The sequence below is a fragment of the Ischnura elegans genome, chromosome 8 (assembly GCF_921293095.1).
Source record: "Ischnura elegans chromosome 8, ioIscEleg1.1, whole genome shotgun sequence".
NCBI classification, from domain to species: Eukaryota; Metazoa; Arthropoda; class Insecta; order Odonata; family Coenagrionidae; genus Ischnura; species Ischnura elegans.
This window is the reverse complement of record NC_060253.1, coordinates 96,220,250-96,241,028: the sequence shown is the minus strand read 5'-3', so window position 1 is coordinate 96,241,028 and position 20,779 is coordinate 96,220,250. Positions and strand designations below refer to the sequence as shown.

Sequence of the window (20,779 nt, the reverse complement as noted above, 5' to 3'; positions counted from 1 at the left end):
TAAAAAAATAGCTATGTGGAATAGTAAAAAAAGCATTTCATTTATTGACTAATTGATTGACAAATTTCATTAGCATTTTGCCATGTAGTCAATCAATGATTAATCATTACCATTATATGCGCATTTTTACGATTTTAGGGACATTTTGATAAATAAACGTCACAAAAACACATTCTCCTTGAAACTGATGTTAAAATTACAAGATATATAATCTTTAAACAATTTATCATCTTATCACCTCAAATTTTCGTCAAGCTCTGAAGATGCAATACTTAAGTGCAATTGCTTAGTATAAGAAAAGTAATTATGTTTTATTAAGTTAAGAAATAATAAAGCCTGGAAAAATTTGTTATCTCCCATTCAATTTTCCCTTGTTCATTATTCAAGAATCTATTATCATTTGTGTCAACAGTGACACTGGGAGAACATCTTAGGACATTCAGCATCTTAGATAAAATTAATTAAACACTGGTGATACTTTAGAACTCATATTATCCGAGTGGACAATGGAACTTAATCAGCGTCATCACTCTGTGTCCTAGATTAATTAAAGTAAAAATATTAAGTTATGTACAACATTTTCACAGATATTCTTTAAAATAGTGATTAAAAGGCACGCTTGCATTTCTAAACGTTCATATATACTAAAATATTTGGCTCGAATTGGGTAAATGTTTGTGAAGCGACGTGTGAACTTAAACTTTTTGCTTTTGTAATCCCGCGGATGGAATCTACGATGGTGTCGCCACCATCTGCAAACTTTCCAACTCGACATGTGCGAAGCCGGTCGTAAGAATAGCGGGCGCGATGGACGTTGACCTTATCTTAAGACAAGGATTGACTGGATTAATGACCGATTAGTTGAGGATTACTGTTTCGCAGGATGTTCAGGAGTAGGTAATTTCCATCACCTTGAAGTGGTACAATCCATAGAGACGAAAAACGCCCCGCGGCAATGCACTCTATCAAAACGACGATTTTCGTCTTTTTGGTTTAATTTAAGTAAGAGGAACATTATAAACATTTCTTTGCGTGAAAAGTTTAGAAATATGTTTTACATATACCTAGCATACGTATCTTCAACATTTACGTACCCTTCCAAACCTCGGAAATTGAAATCTAACTTTCGGCCATTTTAAAAATAAAGGAATGGGTAAAATTTAATTTAAAAAAATCTTATTGTAAGGCGAACGATGTCGTTCTGTCTATAAAAAATAAAAATAAATGCACCAATCAAATATTTTGCCTGTGACGAGGTGATGAAGACGACCGTTTCGCCGTTTTCTTAGTTCTTCGCGTGTTCTTTTTCACTCTTTCGACCGTAGAAACAATGTTTAAACGTAAATGCTTAGTAGATGCATTGTTGTAGTCAAATAAAAAATGAGTGTACGATAGACGACACGACATTATGGAGCTTCGGCAGAATTTCGTACAAATGCTTAAAGTTCGGCATTCTACCTTTTTTGCACCAATAGTAGTATCACTTGAAAAATAGCGGTCCGTGGTGTATTCCTTTGTCAAAGTTAAGATTTTTTTAGATTCTACATGAGAGAGTCCACCAATTCCCGAAACTCACCTGACTCGGCATAAGTCAATTTGGTCTTCATATTTCAGGGCTCCATTTGACCAATCAGTCTGATTGGCTCTCTCCTAGGATAGCTCTTGCTTTTGTGCTATTACGGAAATTTTATTTCACTATAATTTATGTTAGAAAAGAAGTGCTAGTTTTCATAAACTTTATAACAGCATTCGAATGCGTTGATTAAAGACGATGGTATAAAAAAAATACTTATTTAATGTGAAAATACTCTCCCCTTTGCACTTCGACGAACGGACACAAATAATTACTAGGTTTTCTAAAATTTCTGAATTTTACATTTAAGCATCCTAATCCGCTAACTTTTGAGTTATTAGCATATAAATTGAAGCATAATCACTAAGTTACATAAACTTGGGGTTACGGTAAACTCAAATTCCTGATATATATTATTAATGTATGCAAAGAGTATAAAATCCGAATAGGGTGGTTTCCTGTTATTTTTTATTGCCTAAATTGAAAGATTATTACTCCTGGAGAACGCATTTTACGCTTTTAGATTTTTAAATGACGATAGCTATTTTTCGCGATTAAATGAAAAGTGAATATTTTCAAGCGCGCGAAAACGCGACGGCTAAGAATGAATGCTGGGAAAAGCCCTTGGGACGTCATTCTGGTTCCAGCTGCCGCCGTGTGACGCCTCCTTGGTGCGAGGCTATGAGCGCCGCCACGATGCAGGCTGCTAGCAAGTAGCAGAGTACCCTGCTAGCAGGTAGCGGTCGGATTAAATAAGGATTGTCAGACGAAGGAAACTTTCCGACCTTAGGCAATCTCAGACGATGTAAAACTCCTGACGACTCGTATACCATCTGGGTCCCTGTGACGTTACGTGGAGTGGCTTCGCATGGGCGCCAATCTGGCCTTTTTCAAATGAGGTCAAATGGTGAAACCTTAAAGACAGAGTGCACTTTGCTACTTTTGCAGGGTGCAAATCGGTGACAAACACCCTTATTGTTTTATGAGAGAATAAATCAGCGAATCTAAAATTCGGAAATTTCATTTATTATTCGATGTAAAGAAGCAAGGTTCTATTATTAATTTATGCAAAGAGTATTTTTTTAATTGCCTAAATTGAAAGATTATTAATTCCTGGAGTACGTATTTCACGCTTTTAGATTTTTAAATGACGATATCTATTTTTCGCGATTAAATATGAAAAGTGAAAAATTTCAAGCGCGCGAAAACGCGACGTCCAAGTCTGAATTTTGCATTTAAGCATCCTAATCATTGAGATGTTAGCAAATGAATGCTTAAATAGACCTGTCCCATCCGAAAATAAAGACTCCTAGAATGTTAATTTTATTTACAACCTTTTGGCCACCTCATTGGGGGTGTTCATGATCCACCGAGTGCCTTTGGAAATTCATTGGAAACGCCCACGTCGAGCATCCTGCCTAGCCGCGACTGTTAGGCTTTCTTGAAAGTTAGTTGGCACCGCGAGCAACGGCCAGAAGAGAAGCGCAGCAGCGTAAGTACACAATCTCTAGGATGGCGAGGGGAGTGTGGAGTGTTGCCTACTCAGCAGGCGTAACAGCCCCCTTGCCGTGTTCCATTCTGTCCTGACTTAAAGATACGTTACCGAATATACACGATTTACTTCGAGTTTTTCATAAACACCCCTGAGTTTGTACCTTCGAGGATATATAAACAAAACCGCTCATCTGCTGCTAGTGGATAATGGATGAGATCACGAGGTGGATGTGGTTGAATGATTATGACCATGACGTGTACTTTCATGTTGTATGTTTCGATTCAAATGTCTATTTCTTTATGCTATGTTAATACTAATGGAGGAGGAGAAATATTAGGATTTAACAAAATTTCTAAGTACTTAAGTTATCTATTTCTATTTCTTATAATTTATAAAACAGAAGTAGGTTTTCCAATGCTGGCCTCAGCTTTTGGTTACTGCGCAGCTATCCTGCGCACCCTTGCATAAATTTCCAAGCCGATTTCTGTAAATGGGGGGATTTGGTATCATATGAGTAATTTCAAAGATGGAATGTCTTACTGTGAACTGACGAGGGATATCCATGATGGGAGGGGAGATGGCCGGAGTAGTACTTAGATGCTCCATGTAAAACTGTCTTAACCGAGGGAATACCTAAATGATATTTAACGCTGTCTCTTTACATTTATCTTCCCTGTCATTAGAAACCAGTTTTCACGGTGGATAACGTGACATTTGTTACTCAAGTAAACATTCAACGGCCTGATATTCCAAATCGTTTAAATTTATTGCTCAATGACCAAGATTTGTAAACTTAGTTCGCTTATGGAAATGTTTCAGCTTCAACAATGAGATGAAATTCCATAACTCCATTGACAGCTCCAACAATTCCTGTTTCAACAGAAATCAGCAAGAAGGTCGCTGTTTGCGACCCGTCCAACGATCTGGTTATCCAGATACGCCCTCACTTCCATAGTCATGGAGTCAGAATCTCTATTCCTTTTTGGCCCCTGTGCATTCTGTCCTCCACGAACTTTGGATAAAGTGCTAAAAAACTAGACAGTGAACTATTCCTGAACTATCAAAACTTTCATTTAAGGGCACGTGTGAAAGTAAGCCCTAATTATTTTCAGTATTCAGTAACTGGAGTTATATTTTTGACGGGGGCAAATGTCGCTTTTTTCATTTTTTTGTTTCATGCATGTTTTTATTTCGCTTTGCTTATCTTCATCTGAATTTTCATTATCATTTATTTCACACACCACCGAAAACAGCACTGTTCGGCCTTTACTTTGGGGTTGATAACAGTAAATGATCCATCGTGCACAACCCTGGATAAGGGTAACTTACCCAGGCGGCACTCGAACCCGTGACCTCTGGTTTGGCAGGCGAGGACTTTTCCCCACCGCCACCGAGGCTGGCGACACTCATTCTCATTTACATCAGGGTATTTTCGTGAATTTTGTACGTGATAAGGCATTGTGAAATATATTTTGGTGAATTTTAGCAGACAAATTTTTATTCGATCATTTCCTGCGCGGGACGGCCGGAGTTCCCCTCGTCATATCACATATGTGATGGCCAGTTCCGTCACAATATTCTCAATACTTAATTACAACTATGTTCTCACTACTTAAATATTTTGATTCGAATGATTATAATGAATTATATAACTGATTAAATATGATTAGTCTTACTATTAAAGATGAAATCGGAATTAATTATGCCTAGAATTACATTTTTCCTTAGCGTAGCATTGAAAACTGGTGAGTAACATGAATATTTTCATTTGGAATCGGTATAATGACCACATATTGATTTGTGTATGTTAAAAGAATTTATTTTGACTTTTCACAGGTCTAGGTTTAATGAGTTTATATTTCGTTGCAAACAGGTCACACAAAAAAGGATAATTTTTAGTGCAACAAGTATATGAAATAATAGAGACGAATCTGTAAGAAAAGTCAAACTAGTGATACTCAGATGTTAGAAAAGAGTGATAAGAAAATTAATAAGTCGTCCCCTCACAAACTTCTTTTTACATTTTTGGGCGCAGGAGGGAAAATGTGATAAAAGGAATTGAATTGGGAAATGGCTTTCATCCTTGTGTATAGACGACCCGCGCTCACTCTTGTGCGCGTGAAAAATACACCATTACCAGGCGACGAAATACATGAACGAACGAATCAGTCAGTCGGAGCAGTGGCGCAGCGAGGAGGGGGGTTTTGGGGGGAAACCCCCACCCCTCCTCGCTGAGATATTGAGACCCTCTTTCATAACTGTGGCTATTCGTCGAAAATTTCCGTTTTATTCCTTAAACAGTGATGTTCGGAAGGGTGAGATTTTCAAGATTAAGCCTGAATAAAAGGATTATTACATTTCAGTCCCTCAGAGTTACAGCTCCAGCGATAGGTTTTTAAGGGCCAAAAGAACTCGACGCTCAACCAAAGGTTTTCTGAATCATTCGGTCATTACCACCCTCCCCTTTTCCTTCCCTTATTCCATATTTTTCGGTATTTACAACCGTAATACAATTAATATTGTGGCATTATAATCGCTGTTAGCAGTCGAACCTTCTGATTGGCTGAAGAATGGTATCACCTATAGTTTCACAATCACACCGTAGAGAATTGCAAGATAGTCATTACCAGGGATGTTAATAGAAACTAAACGAAAGTCAAAAACAGTAAAATTTCAATGGTTTCGTTCCCGGGAGCGAAATGAAGAAACGAAACGAAATGGATTTAAAACCGGGGCTCAGCTAATCTTAGGGTCGAAACGAAATCGGAGTCTAAAACTACTTCGGGTCGGAACTAAAGTAAAAGTCTGGGACGAAACTAAAAGCAGATAATGCTTCGCACCGGAGGGACCACGTGCTTCACATTCGAGTACGGTTTCGACCCACACACCGAGTACGAAGTATGATTGAATGAAGTAGAGGTTCAGCCTACCGTCATTAGATGCATGAGGTACTCATATTTTAAACACTAACGGAAGAATGGTGAACGCAAACTGGCCATTTGATTTTCAAGCAGAATGTTTAGACATCTCTACACACATGTCAAACTTAATGGATCGAAACTTATCTCTCTTATCCCCCACTCAACTTTTGGGATGGAAACTTAAGTATGAGCAGCGGAAATTCGATTAATTTTGTTTCATTCCCGGAGGTAAAGTATCGTCCCGGGTCTAAATTAAACTCCTGGTGATTTACATTTCGTGTGGGAACAGAACTAAACCTAGGCCTCGTATTTTCGTTTCCCTCCGCGTCGAAATGAAACATTTTCGTTTCACTTGCCATCCCTGCATCCTACCTCCATTGAACAAGCGTTTGTCCTTCAGGGCCGCGGATTTCCGTGAAAATTTCTGCATGGGACTATAGTCAACTATTTACCGTGAGACCATTTTCGAAAAACAAATAGGGTAGTTTCCCTCATCAAAGAAAACGAAAGGCATTGATTGCGATTCGTTACCCACCATTACTGTATTCATAATATACAAATTATTTCGTTTTAGAAATACCGGTTTAGACGAATGGCAATGGTCAATTTTTATCCTCATTTGAAAAGGGGCAGATTGGCGCCCATGCGATGCCACTCCACGTGACGTCACAGGGACCTAGTTTCTGTACGAGAAGATAAGAGTTATACATCGTCTGAGGTTACCAATGCATGCATGAGGCGCAGAGCTCAGGGAAACATGTCTTAATAATCACTTATTAAAACTGGCTAAGGTCGGATAGTTTTCTTCATTTGATAAGGTATTAGTAATCCTTATTTAAGCCTAGCGCTACCAGCCAGCAGGGTACTCAGCTACCCGCTAGCAGCCTGCGTCGTATCAGCCTCGCCTCAAGGTCACCTCACAGAGCGGCAGCGGGAACCAGAAATACGTCACACGGACTTTTCCCATCATTCCTACTTAGCCGTCGCGTTTTCGCGCGCTTGAAAATCTTCACTTTACATTTAATCGCGAAAAATAGATATTGTCATTTAAAAATCTAAAAGCGTGAAATACGTACTCCAGGAGAAATAATCTTTCGATTTAGGCAATAAAAAAATAAAAGGAAACCACCCTATTGTGCGTTTACGTGCGCGTATGCTTATTGTTACGCAATGGCGTTACTAGAGATATGCTTTAGGGGGTTGAGGGGGCTTTGGGGTGGGGATGAGGGGACTTTGGGGGTGATGAGGGGACTTTGGGGGGGATGAGGTGGATTAGTGGGCGCAACCCCCCCCCCAGAAAATGGGGAGTTCAGGTAAATTTTTGAAAAATAACATGCCCGAAAATGTATTTCACATCATTTTGGACTTATAATTTAACTTAAATTAGGGGCAGTTATTATGTATCAAACGCAGACAAGATTTTTAAAGAAATTTTTGATTTCTCTGACGCTTTGGGGGGGATACATCCCCTCACCCCCCCCCCCCCATAGTTACGCATTTTTGACAAAAAAAATGCCTTGAATTAAATAATTCCTTATGTTTCTCCACCAAATTGCCATATAGCCATGATATATGACATATATTAAAGAGAGGACTTTGCGAAGACTCTGAATGAACTAAAATTTTCATTAAATTCCCTTTCTTAATACTGCTAAATTTAAGTGCTCACAAATGTTAATTAAATTTTCTCAAATAGTAAGTAGAATAAAATAAAATTACTTTGTTCTATTGCTATTTAAAATAAAGTGCAGAATAGAACAAAGTTATTTTATTCTATGATAAAGCAGTTCCACAAAGTAATGCCTGAGACCGTGTCTTATATCAAATAGTACGTGTGATAAAATAATAAAAAAGTTACTTGAATAAATAGTACTCATTTTATTTCCATTTTGCTCCAAGACGTTTTGTTTAGTGATAATTGACATTTTGAATGCAAATCTGGCAGCATAAAGGGTTGTGAGAACTAAATCTTCCGGAATTGGATCCTTCGAATGGAGGATTCGAAGTTTTCCTTTATAGATAGCAGAAACATTCCTTTTGTAGGAAATGCTAAAAAATTCACATGAGAAACACAGGAAATTCAATGTTTGACAAAATATCCCTTCATTTCACTGGAAACTGCTAAAAGGTATCCCAATACATTACGCAAATAACTTGGCACAAACAGTCGCAAATATAATTTTCAAGCAAGTTTTCAACTCCTTTCATGCGTTAACTGCAAGTGAAAACTATTCATGATTCTCTCGACTCTTTCTTAAATAATGTCATGTTCAATTTCACCTACTTGGATGTATTATTTGATTCTTATTTTTACACTCCTCTGACCAGCAACAATGCTTTCATCTCGCTTCCTTTGAAGTTTCTGTGCCATAATTTCAGAGTGTATCAGTGAATCATACACCTCCATTAAATTATGACGTCCAGCAAAGTGTTCACTAGGGTGGTAAAAAAATCAAAGCTTTGATTATTTTCCGGGGTACACCCATAAAAGTAGCTTACTTGACTAAAAATGAGACGGTTGAGGCTGAAGTTTGGCAAATTAAAGATTTTCTTCAAAATAATTAAATTTTTTGAACGAAAAAAAAACCATTGGCTTTAGAAACTTAATTATTATATCAATTAATAGGAAAGTTCATTGACTCCAAGTTTCGTTCAAAGAATTTTTTGATAAATTGATAGATTTGGGAGCATTTGGTATCTCAGATGCCAGGCATACCTTCTAGGATGAATTAAATACTGACGTTAGAAAACAGCTCAAAATTCATTTTCCTCCACTTTCTGAAATTGCCATCCTTTTACCATATATTACATGAATTTTAACAGGTACCAGTTAGAGGAGCTATAGTTTTTTTTCAAATTCATAATTTTAGGTAAATCAGCGAATACAACATATGTATTTCACTCTTTCAAAAAATGGCTAGACATTGATTTTTCCCAAATTAGGAGATTTTACCTGAATATAATTCACCTTCATTAGTGTGGTTTAATACCCTAAGGTCAAGTGTCACCACAAATTGATAGCTTTTTCCATTAAATTAGTCAGTTGAGTTTTGAAACTTGACTACATTTAAGATGGATTAGTTCTAAAATTTAACATAATTTGCAGCTTTCTAACTGCCTCGAGCATGTGGAAAATTAATTTTTTGATGAAATTCTGAGAAAAATTTAAAGCTATGGAATCAAAACACATAGCTTGAAAATTTGCTATTGTACCCTTGCAGATAACCTTACAAAAGACAGAAACTATATGACATCTAAGAATTCTTGAAGAAAATACTATTACAAGTACTTTAAGGATGCAATATTATTTTAAATTCACATCAATTACCCCTGAAAACAGAACAATGTGGCCTTTACATCGGGAGTTTCAACAATCAACAACAGATGATCACACACACCTATGTCCTGGAAGAGGCAACCTATCCAGGCCGGACTCGAACCAGCGACCTTCGGTATGGCAGGCAAGGACTTGTCCCCGCCACCACCGAGGCCGACAATGAGGATCAATAGGAAGACGAACCCTACCATGTCAAAAATGGATTGTGAAAAAGACGTGAAATGGAGCAAAGAGATCCAGGGGGCTACATATAAAGGGGTCGTTTCTCCTCAACTCAACTTTTGGCCCATTAGGTTTTACATTTTGTTCAAAATTTATGAATAGAGGTATATTCACCTGAAACTAAATACCCCCAAATAGATTTTGTGAGAAAAAAATTGTGCATTTCGTGCACATTTTTATTTTTCATATGTATGTATATTTATGTACCAACATCCGTTCCTTGAATCATGCAATTCCTCCTACCTAATTATCGTACATCCATTGTTTTCAGCTCATTGTAATTCTAAGACTTAACTTAGAGCAGGGAAATTTTTCCCGAAACCAGATTGACCTGTATAGTATTTTGGGAGAAATAATGAGAAACTTTCCACATAATGCATTTAAATAAATGCAAATTTGATATATTATTAAAGCTTTAATATGTACAAAATAAACAACTACATGTAATTTATATTGAAAACCATCCAGGAAGGTCTTTCCTCTCTTCGTTCCTCTTAATAAATTTATTGTAACCATCTTTAAGATCCCCAATCTTCTTCAACTCTTCATCCCTTTTTTCCTCTTCACTTTTTGGGAAAATATTCGGAAACTCAAATTTAACCTCACGGGGCTGAAAAAAATAGAGAATTACAAATTTCACCTTCACGATACAAGTCATACACCCCAATACAACTTATTAAGGGATAAAAGAATTCTACAAAAGCTTTCCTCTTAGATCATGAAAAAAGTCGGGAATGATACTGGTTGCATATATAGCATCAAACATTAGCTATTCAGTGGAATATGAAGTACCACATGAAAACATTACTATGAATACAGCAAGGTGCACATTAAGGTAACAACGGAATTAATAAGCTAAGAAACACATAGCAATAGTAGTGGATGTGTTTACTCCATTAAAATTGGCTCATGACACATGACCACATCTTCAATAGATATAATAAGGCATAATATGGACTGGTGACATAACAATGTAATGGCTTAAATTGTCTAACAAATTAGTTATGGGTAAAAATGACTCGTGGAGTAACTGGTAGTTTACCTGAAAAAAATCATGAGTATAACGCTCTAATATCAGTCAAGTCAAATGATTTTCTACTGTAATTCTTTAGCTTTTTATTAAATATAATGCAGTTGTTTGACTTAAAAATTAATATCTTCCACCAAATGTTAATCTCATTTGCAAAAATACAATATAACAAGCTACTGACTTGAAGTCAATCAAAAACATGAAAATAATCCATAGATATTTGATGCAATACTTTAAAATTTATTGCACATTAAAAATATAATTATTCTCGGAGGAAAAAATTTACATGAGAAAGAATTTGAAAGGCAGGAAGGGAGAATTTTTGTTAGATGAAAATGGAAGAAAAAATCTGAAAGGCCATAGCTATAATGCAAATCTTTATACAATATAGCCAAAATATAGCAACAGGCAGGTTATCAGAGGTGACTGAAGCTTATATGATCCTGTGAATAAGAATGGCAAGGTAGGAAGTCCCAGAGAGAAGGAACATGGAAGAAAACTTTTCAACTGTTTCAGTCAACTCCAAGGATGTATTGTGTGGCATTTGAAGGAGGCAATAAACAGCTGAGATTAGTCAGGGAGGCCACTCCTATACGAAAAGGCCTCGATCGTCCATCATTTGATTTATCACTTTTTTATTATAAGCCCATCACTTCTGTAGCCAGCTCCCAAAAACACTCCCCTCCTCCCCACTATCCACCCTTTCCCCAAAACAATTGGCATTTCGATGAGATTTCATTTCAATTGAGATCTAAAGATGAACATAATAGAAGCTATGTTCAATCAAGCACATGCAAATGACAAAAATGTGATTATAAAAAAAAAGTAGATCTATCGTAGTGATCAATAAATTTGCAACTAGGACCTTTGAGATAAGTATTTGAAATGCATCTTTAGCAGCTCGCAATGCTTTTTAGAGGGAAAGAGTAGTGGGTAGAGTATGTGGCTACTGATCATAGGGCTCTAGGTTCACATACTGGTTGAAATTTATGAACATTTCCATAAAAAAATCTAATATTTTCAGATGGCTAGGGAAAAAAATGGTTCTAGTACCCTGAATGAGTTAAATCCACATGCCTGTGGCTCAGGAGTAAGTTCTACACTTATCTATCCTAACCATTGGATCAAATCATCAAATGAGAGCAAATAAAGATTACTCTTTAAGATAAGTCTCCCCTTTCCCAAACACAAATATCTGAGGATTATTCTGCTATCCCTGATCACAACTGATAGTAGATTAAGGTAGGAGAAAACCCCATAATTAGCCTAATACATACATTCTATAAACCCACTTCCGAACATTGACTGACTGATTCATACAAATGTTTGTGAATAAGATGAGATAAGGAAAAAAGTCATAAAATCAAGCCCCTCAAAAATCGTCTGAAACCTTAGGAAGAATCGTCGAAACGCTAAATTTTCTATCTGTATTAGCTCTTTGCGTCTGCTTTTTGGTGGCACTCAGGGGCTAAAAATTGAAGGCAATGACGAACTTGAATATTGTGGAGAAGCTTGATAATAGCACCGCAGTCATTGTGGCAGCCATTAATCTATACCTTGTAGCAGTCAGAAATCCTGGAGGCCAAGAACTGTTTGCTATTCCTTGGATTCCATTTAAGGAACACATGGCAGACAAAAATTGTAAGAACTGGCAGAGTGAGCAGAAAAAGCCACAGGCCTTTTCCGGGTGGGTTGTGGGGGTAGGGCAGAGCCCCCTAGCAGTGAAACCGAGTCTTTAGAGCAAAAAGCAAAGAAACCAAGCCTTATCCAATAGATGGAACCCTAAATTTGAAATAGATATCCTTCAAACAGCACCTCACATAGCTCAAGTAAGGATTAGGTTCCATATGATAAGAAAAGAATTGAACCAAGGCTATTGGGATGGGAATATACCACACAAAACCGACCAGACCTCGACATGATCATTTTGCTTGCCATACAACATAGATTGTTAAAATATGCGGAGTCAAAGCTAGAAAACTTATATTGCTTATGTAATGATGCGATTGAAAGATTTTAGCAAGTATATAGGCCCAATCACTCGCAACCAGTAGGAAACTCATTCCAAACCGGCTGCATTTGTCGACTTGCAAGTAGTGGAACAGCAAAGGTGTTACCAGATTACTTTATTGGGATGTGGTATACTTAACCCGGTTTAGTTGGAAAGGTGGCATATAAAACTTTCCTCGAATACATCTTGAGCATTTTGAGACTAAAATTTTGAAAGCGACAGAACAAAAGAGAATCCTCAATTTCAGTGGCGTAGCCAGGGAGGAGGTCCGGGGGATCCAGACCCTCCCCCCTTCCGAAGCATAAAAATAGTTATATTTTAATAAATAAAATAAAATATTGAAAAATCATGAATTTAAAAAATATTTCTTTAAGAAATGAAGTTTTTTTTTTGCTATGAAACGTGTCAAATTAGTTTAAACCCATTACTTATAGTACCCTGTTTTTCAAAATATTTTCCCCTGGTTTTGGACCCCTCCTCCCCCCGAACGAAATTTCTGGCTACGCTACTGTTCAATTTCTTGATTCACAACCCTAATCACGACGTACGATGTATACAACAGAAATTAAACTCACCAACACCACATACGCAACTTTCACGTCTTCGTCTTTGACAATGTATCCTTTAAGGGGCTCTCGTTTAGTTGGACCTAGTGAAAATTAAATCAAAAAAGGAAATTATTCACTCGTTAAAAAAATTTAACCATGAGAATAATAATATAGGAAATGAATATTCACCAAGCTCAATCTGCGTTCGTACTTCGACCACAGGGATTTTATAAATTTTTTCTAAATAATTTCTGACATCCCTTTTGGTCATTTCCATTGAAACCTTGAACTTGACGACGTTAGGAGGTTGACTAAACTTCGGTTTTACTAATTTCATCCAAAAATTTGGCAGAAAAACCCGTAGCTGCGGGTTCCCTTTCTGGTAAAGAGGGTACCTAAGATATGTACATAGAGAACAAAATATACTTATTTGTGATATAGTGGACAATAGTCATAGATAATGGCATACTTACCATCTTGTAGACATAATTCAAGTAAATATTTGTACTGTACCACGGCTAAAGATCTTTTTCATTCATCAATCTTCACCGATCACTCCAAAACACACATAATCACCATTGATATTGCAGTGAACGCTCGTCGTTAGTCAGCTCCATTTTACATTTAGTTACTCATTTGTTCCCTTTGGTTCCCTTTCATTTGTCCTGTATTTCTGCGGAGTCTGTGGATAAGAAGATTCAGCAAAGTGAGTCTTGAATTTATGCATTTCTTGGCAGTGTTTGCATTTTATTAGTTCAATGGATTGTTTATAATACTGAAGCATTTTTACTGAACCTCAAATGTAACAGTCGGAAGTAATATATGACCTCTCACCATGGTAAATTTCCAAATTTCAGAATGGGAAGGCATTTTGGAGAACTCGCCAAGATTAGAGGAATCATTCAGTTCCGAATTTCACCATTTGAGCAGAAAGCGTTTGCTGGAGCTCTTAGTCATGGTGTTCCAAATATGATCAGGAGATTTAGAAGCAATATATTTCGTGTAGCTCCCCGTAAGTGCCTTAATCTCTCAATTTCAATTGCCCTTGTTGATGGTTGTCACGTTTTTTATGCGGATTTATTTCATGTGTATCATATCCTTTATAGCTCTTATCCTGGGGTATCTGGTGTACGATCAAGTGGAGAAGAAGCATAATCATTTAATGCGCAAGAACCCTGCTGACTTCGCTGATGATGAATAAGCCATTCATAGTTATAATTTATGTAGGCAAATCTAAGTTTGTAAATATACTCCCCACGAAAGAAAATAAATTCTAGTACCTATTATCAATGTTTCGGTAAATTTTTGCCTCTGGATGACGGTACATGTAAAAGTCTTCTTCCAACTGGAGAGTCTTCCAAATGTCTTTCGTGGTGACTTCTTAATTGTAAAGGATCAATTGTAGAAGATCAATTTAATGTCATCCAGAACCAAAGAACTTGCCGTTTTTTTATTTTAGTACGTATGGTTCGGCGTCACTCGCATGGCAATTGCATACAAAAAGGTTCACGGTGTGAATTACAGATCTAGTATCCACTATTCTTATTTGGACCGACCAGTGGAATCTCTCGAGTTATATGCTTTGCAAAAGTCCTCTTCCTATAGAGAAATCCTGAGGGGAAGAATTTTCTCAAAGTGTTTGATAGATAGTAATATTCCCCACAAGTGGGGCAACATTAAGTATTACCCTATTTCATACCTAGTGATACCTCACATCGTGTCCGCCGTTCATTCCATCTATTTTATTTCTTGCATGTTATCATAGGGTGGAGCGGATTTTTTAGAATTGAATATTGCATTAAAAATTAGCCACCGTTTCTCATACTGAGGTATCTCCAGAATCGGTTGTTATTCAGAACTTTTACCTGGTATTTTTTTACTAACATTGAATGTTTATGGTGAAAATTTTTGGCCTGGTCATACTGAATTACACTTGTGATGCTTGAAAGGTGTTCTGAGCCTTGGTATTTTTTCATCAGATTGCATGTTTTTAATCAGAGTTCCAAAAAATTGTTTTTAGACGTCACTGAATATGTGTATAGAGCCATGATCCATAAAACACTATTAACGTTAATAATTGTGGACCTAGGTTGAAGTTAGGGAGTAAGTTATTAAGTACTCTTAATCACACATCTGCTCTGTACACAATCTGAAATCTCTTCCTCAACATTGTCAAGTGAAATTTATTAACAAAAAATAGCTTTTCCATGGTAGTCTGAATTTATTACAACCTTTTGGTTGATTAATAGGAAGGTTTAGGCTCGGTTGTTGGTATAAAAGACAATTTGGAATGTAATATCGTTTAGAACTGGATGGGAGATGCTAAATTGCTGGTAGATCATTTAAATTAACTGAGTATTTGTGCTGTAATTTCCAAAAATTTATATATACTGTGACAACTTATGGCCGAATAAGTAGGTGAGGGTAACATTCAGCCTATGTTATGCTGAATGGCATGAAAAAAACATGAAGAGCTCAAGTAAACTTATTATCTCAAGCCTGCCTGAGATTGCAGGACCAGATGAGCTACATGGGTTTTGTATTGGGCACATTCAGCCATGGGGTCCCCTAAGGTTTCTCATCCTTGGTTTTCCTATAATTTTTGGGCAGTCCAAACATACCCCCTTTACTGGTCCTCACAATCAGAGCATGACAAAGGAATGGATTATGGGATGACAGCTGAGTAAGAATTGTGATATCATAAATAAAAAGAGCACACGTATCATATCCTTGATGGTGATGGCAAGTATGTGGCATTGAAATGTTGCATTTCATAATTCTCTCCAGAGTGTCATTCAGAAAATAATAATAATAATAATAATTTTTATTCACTGAACTGGCAATATACATGGCATGGATTTGTCACAAAAATCAAAGTGAATACTATAATACAAATTACATAAATTCATTTAAATAGTCGCTTATATCATAATAGGCTTTACCTGCTAAAGAATTGCGCAATTTAATTTTGAATGGGAAAGGGGGAAAACTTTTAAATTCAGAGGGAAGTTTATTAAAAATAATAGATTGAGTGTGATGAGATCCCTTGAGAGCTATAGAGACTCAATCGATATTAGCAAATTTTAACTCCTCTGTTGCTGTCAATACACAATTGCAAAAAAGCAGTTTAGTCTGGCATCAGCAAAACCTCTTGTCTTCATCTACTAACTCATTCTGCCTATTAATATCACAAGCTATAGAGTTATTCTTCTAGGGATGCCATGCGGGTAAGATTATGCAAGAGGGCCGAAGTTTCGAGTACCGACTCGTCACCCATTCTCAAGGCTACTAAAATATGGCTAAGTTTAAATTGTGTCGGCACTCTTACATAATCTTACCCTCGCGGTATCCCAAGAAGAATTTATACACGTTTTTCACTGGGAAAGTGTAAATTCTTATGTATATAGAGTTATTGTATTGCAGAGTTTCAATTGTTGTCACCACCATCTTATGTAGAAGATGTGGCATTATTGCATATTCTGCAGCTTAATAAAATAAAGAAAAAATAAAATCACTTTGAGCTTCCCATACAATTTTTAATGTTTTGAGACCGGTTTCAACGTGTTCTACGACATTTTCAAGCTAGACTGCCATCTCCAAACAAGCCAAAGTTCATTTTATACTGCAAGGTGGGGGAGGGAGAAGTAGGTAATGTGGACAGGAGGTCAGGTGAAGGTTGGTGGTTTGAGTGGTGAAGGTCATGTACTATTGGGATCCGGGTGTGGAATTGGGAGGTATTGATGGGGGGTGGGGAGGTTAACACTGAGGAGGGGTGGCAATTGGGTAGGTACAATATCATTGAGCAAATTATTATCGCATAGCTTTGAATATGACACAGTGTCGAAATTTTCTAAAAAGTCCAGTTTTGATCCCTAGTCACAGGTGTGTAAAATATAAGGATCAAAATTAGTCTTGTGCAACAAATGTCTTGTGTCACCTAAATGCTTAGCAAAAACAGATTTGTTGTCACAGTTTAAAAACGAATTAAAATGTTCACGGGCTCTATAGCCTTCATTCGGTGACTCTCCTATTTTTCTTATGTGGGCTGGAGGTACTGATCAATAGTCTCCTTTGATTAATTGTTTTGATGATACCTCATAATGTGTCATGTTTTTATAAATCAGGAAAACATTATCTTTAACTCGAGCATAGTCAAGGTGAAAATCCTCAATGAAACAAATTATGACACATTTTACCAGCATGCATCATTTGTTTCTTTGGGTATTTGTGTTTTCAATGTGTTACCTAATTGATGGGCATATGGAGACAGCAGCTTATTACAACTCCAAATCCTATGCCACTTATTCCAATTAAGTCCAATTTTTTTTCAATTGTTTACCTCTTCATCAACTTTAAAAAAACTACAATAAACTCATCAACGTAAAAAACTACCAATCTTCATTGAATTGTGTAGGGCAGGGGTCTCAAAATACGGATCCGTCCCGTGGAGGGCTTTCATCCGGCCCGTGCTCTCGTTTCAAGTATCGAATATCATATACTTCAGTAATCGGCAAATTTGCTATCCGGCCCATGGGGCGATTCGGAACTTGGAATGTGGCTCTCGTGGCCTAGTAAATTGGAGACCCCTGGTGTAGGGTCATCTGAATTGTGTAGCTTCTTTGCTTTTTCCTATCTTAATATATTAGGGGGCATCTATTAATTACGTGAGGCGTTTACAGTGGAGGGGGTTAAGTCAAATCTCACTCAGACTCATGTGGGAGAGAGAGGGGTCCGGGCAAGTATCACTTAATTCTTTTTCCGAAAGAAGTTAAAGTTAATCTTTAAATGTTTGAACACTAGAATGAGCACGAAAATGTACAATGTAATCACTTAACTTGTGCGAGTGCATAAACAGAAAATAGAACCTGTTCCGTTTTGGTTCATGCATTCCTACATATTCCAGTCCATCAAAATCATTCACGCAAACATACATTAACTTTTACGTGTTTATGTATTGTGTAAACAGGCCTTTGGTAATCTTAAATACTAGTCTTTAACTTGTCGTAAATTAAAATAATTAAACAATCAATAACAAATAAAATGCAATGAAGCCTAGATTAATGTATTTACACTGAAAATATGCATTTTGAACAATCTCATGTGAGATTAGAGGGAGAGGGTCGAGCCAAATCTCACTGAGGGCGGAAAGGGAGGGGATCCAAAAATTGTCATAATCACCTCACATAATTAATGCATGCCCCCTAGCAGATATACCAAAGATACCAGAAGCATTTACAAAAACAAATGTATTAAATAATTTAGCTCACACATCCATGTCAGCCAATTCTTGCATGCAAGAGAACTCAAATTGGGACTTAAGGTCACGCTCAAATGTTTGATGAAAACTGTTTGTAGGTGAACCAACAGATAAGTCATGAAAAGCCATAATTCTGTACAATAACTGCTACAATCTTTATTGTTCACTTTTGGATTACCTGGTCTGGTCTACAGTGAAACCTCGATATAACGACACCCCACGGTGCACTAATAAACACTCGCTATAGCGAATTGTCGCTTTACCGGAGGTGGAGCAAATAATAGCCAATATACCTGTTGCGAACAGATACACAGGAACAGGAGTGGTGCGGCGCCAGATAAACATCTATCCGATAAACGTGAGCATAAATCCAGACGAAAGGCGATGTTTTTTTGCATCACTAAATTTCCTTACTCAAATAACGACTAAGTATTCAAACAATTTATAAGCGCTGCAGTGAATAAAAATCATGCAAAGCATTGTTTTGTCAATCATTATATTTATCGAACGACAGTTTACCACATAAATTTGAGACTGAGCACTCCATTAAGTTCATTTCTAACAGATCGCTAGCAGTTACAGAGGTTAAGGAGTCTTGATGAAAGTCTTCCGGCGGTGAAGCCCTTGCTATGGCGAGAGCCAACACCGAAAGGGTCTCGTAAAAACGAATTTTTAACACGCTTATTATAGGGTCAATTGACGGTGCATCGGCTATCTCTCGTAATAGCGGGGGTGTCGCTATAGCCCGTACTCGCTTTAACGAGGTTCCACTGTACGTTGTTTCATTTTATTCTCCCATAGAAGTGTGAAAAATAAATTCCAATTTACCCAAAGGGAGCTTTAAGCATATGACCAGCAATTGGCTTCTGTATTTATTGATTTACCCAGTTATGCTGAAAAAACTTATTCTATCCTACAAATAGAAATGATGACTGCGCATTTTTAATTTTTTTCAACAATTTTCGTCTCCCATTGCATGTTCATTAGGATAGTGAATAGAGTAAAGTGAAAGCATCTTATCTGCTTTTTAACACTATGGTATAAGCCTGGGGTAAATAAAACGTCTTTCTAATTAGGTGAAGTAGGGAGTTATTTGTGGTTCCCAAAGCCTTGGTGACACCAGGAGGCTCCAAGTGTTCTCTCCTCCGTTAATTCCATTTTGAGAAAGATCTTAAATATCTCGCCTTTGACCCCATGATACTTCATGCTGGCACTGCATACAGGACCCCAAATATCAGATTACATTGACTCACTTTTCCTTTGAGGATGGGAAACGAGTCACTGAAATGTAGGCAGCACCGAAGTCACTTATTTGGAATCTGAGAAGAGTTCATCGCTGCAATTCACCAGGAAAGCATGAAATCTTACTTGACCCCAAGTATGTTATTCTGCCTCTGCTTGCTCATATTGATCTACTTTAACCTCAAGTTACTTGAACAACTGCAGCAATGAGACATGTTTGAACGAAATTGTATTTTTTTGCACAAAAGGAATACTTCACATGCTGGCAGCTGGATAAAATGTGTTAACCCTTTTAGTGCTATCCTTCTTCTCAGGGTACAGTCGAAAAATGTGGAGGTATTTTAATAAAATGTAGCTACTAGGAAAGATAAACATTATATAGTTAATTTTTTGGATATCTTTAAGCGGTTTTTAATTAATGAGATTAAATTGGGCAATAATCACAACATTTTTATGTGTTCACTGATAAATAAGTTTTTGTATTTCAATGTCCTCAAATTTAACAACAATAACGTAAAAGCCGATATATTGGCACGCCGCACTTTTCAGCCGAGCCGTAAAAGCCGATATATCAGCGTGCCGCACTAAAAGGGTTAAGAAATAATGAGGAAGCCATTGATTACGAATTAGTTTCTGAAAGAATCAAATCTGTTGAACAGTGTGCAGATAAGTTATTTATTTCATCTAACAGCTGATGGCCTCATCCTCGCCAATGAAAAAACGAAGGATTAATATAACTGATAACTTCAGGCTTGACCATGGGCATACCCAACGAGGGGCAGCTGACCCCCCTAGAAGCAAAAGTCTTTAAGCAAAATCAGTACTGAATTGAAACGAAAGCATTCAACAAATTTTCTTTAAACCTACAAAAAATTATATATATTAGTATAAGATATGTAACTAAAATAAAACTATTTTTTCAAGGAAAAAATCTCATAAATCTCATGGCTTACCTCCCCCCCCCCCCCCAGTTATGATCCTGTGTACCCTGACTTTGTGAAACCTCTCCATATTGGAAATAAAGGAGCAAAACTTTGTCAGATTCACTATTATATAAGTTAATTCGGGCAAGACCCGGGTTTCGTAACGTAGTTACTTCAAGATCAAGATGTAACTACATTACGAAACCCGGGTCGTGCCCAT

At 37.0% G+C, this 20,779-nt stretch overlaps 2 protein-coding genes across 3 annotated transcripts; one reads left to right on the top strand and one right to left on the bottom strand.

Moving 5' to 3' along the window:
- Nucleotides 1–9,912: 9,912 nt before the first annotated feature.
- On the bottom strand, nucleotides 9,913–13,745 carry LOC124164292 (39S ribosomal protein L23, mitochondrial). 2 transcript variants are annotated; one of them, XM_046541539.1, is made up of 4 exons: nucleotides 13,611–13,741; nucleotides 13,327–13,532; nucleotides 13,165–13,238; nucleotides 9,913–10,158 (listed from the first exon to the last, which is right to left on the bottom strand). In XM_046541539.1, exons 1-4 carry the CDS (start codon nucleotides 13,622–13,624, stop codon nucleotides 9,997–9,999), a joined length of 456 nt encoding a protein of 151 aa, XP_046397495.1. In that variant the 5' UTR covers nucleotides 13,625–13,741; the 3' UTR covers nucleotides 9,913–9,996. The 2 variants fall into 2 exon arrangements, with proteins under 2 accessions (XP_046397495.1, XP_046397496.1); XM_046541540.1 differs by having other exon boundaries at nucleotides 10,108–10,590; nucleotides 13,611–13,745.
- Nucleotides 13,746–13,753: 8 nt separating this feature from the next.
- Nucleotides 13,754–14,423, top strand: LOC124164293 (cytochrome b-c1 complex subunit 8). The gene is made up of 3 exons (XM_046541541.1): nucleotides 13,754–13,843; nucleotides 13,995–14,149; nucleotides 14,244–14,423. The coding sequence occupies exons 2-3, from the start codon at nucleotides 13,996–13,998 to the stop codon at nucleotides 14,336–14,338; spliced, it is 249 nt and encodes an 82-aa protein (XP_046397497.1). The 5' UTR covers nucleotides 13,754–13,843; nucleotide 13,995; the 3' UTR covers nucleotides 14,339–14,423.
- The last annotated feature ends 6,356 nt before the right edge of the window (nucleotides 14,424–20,779 follow it).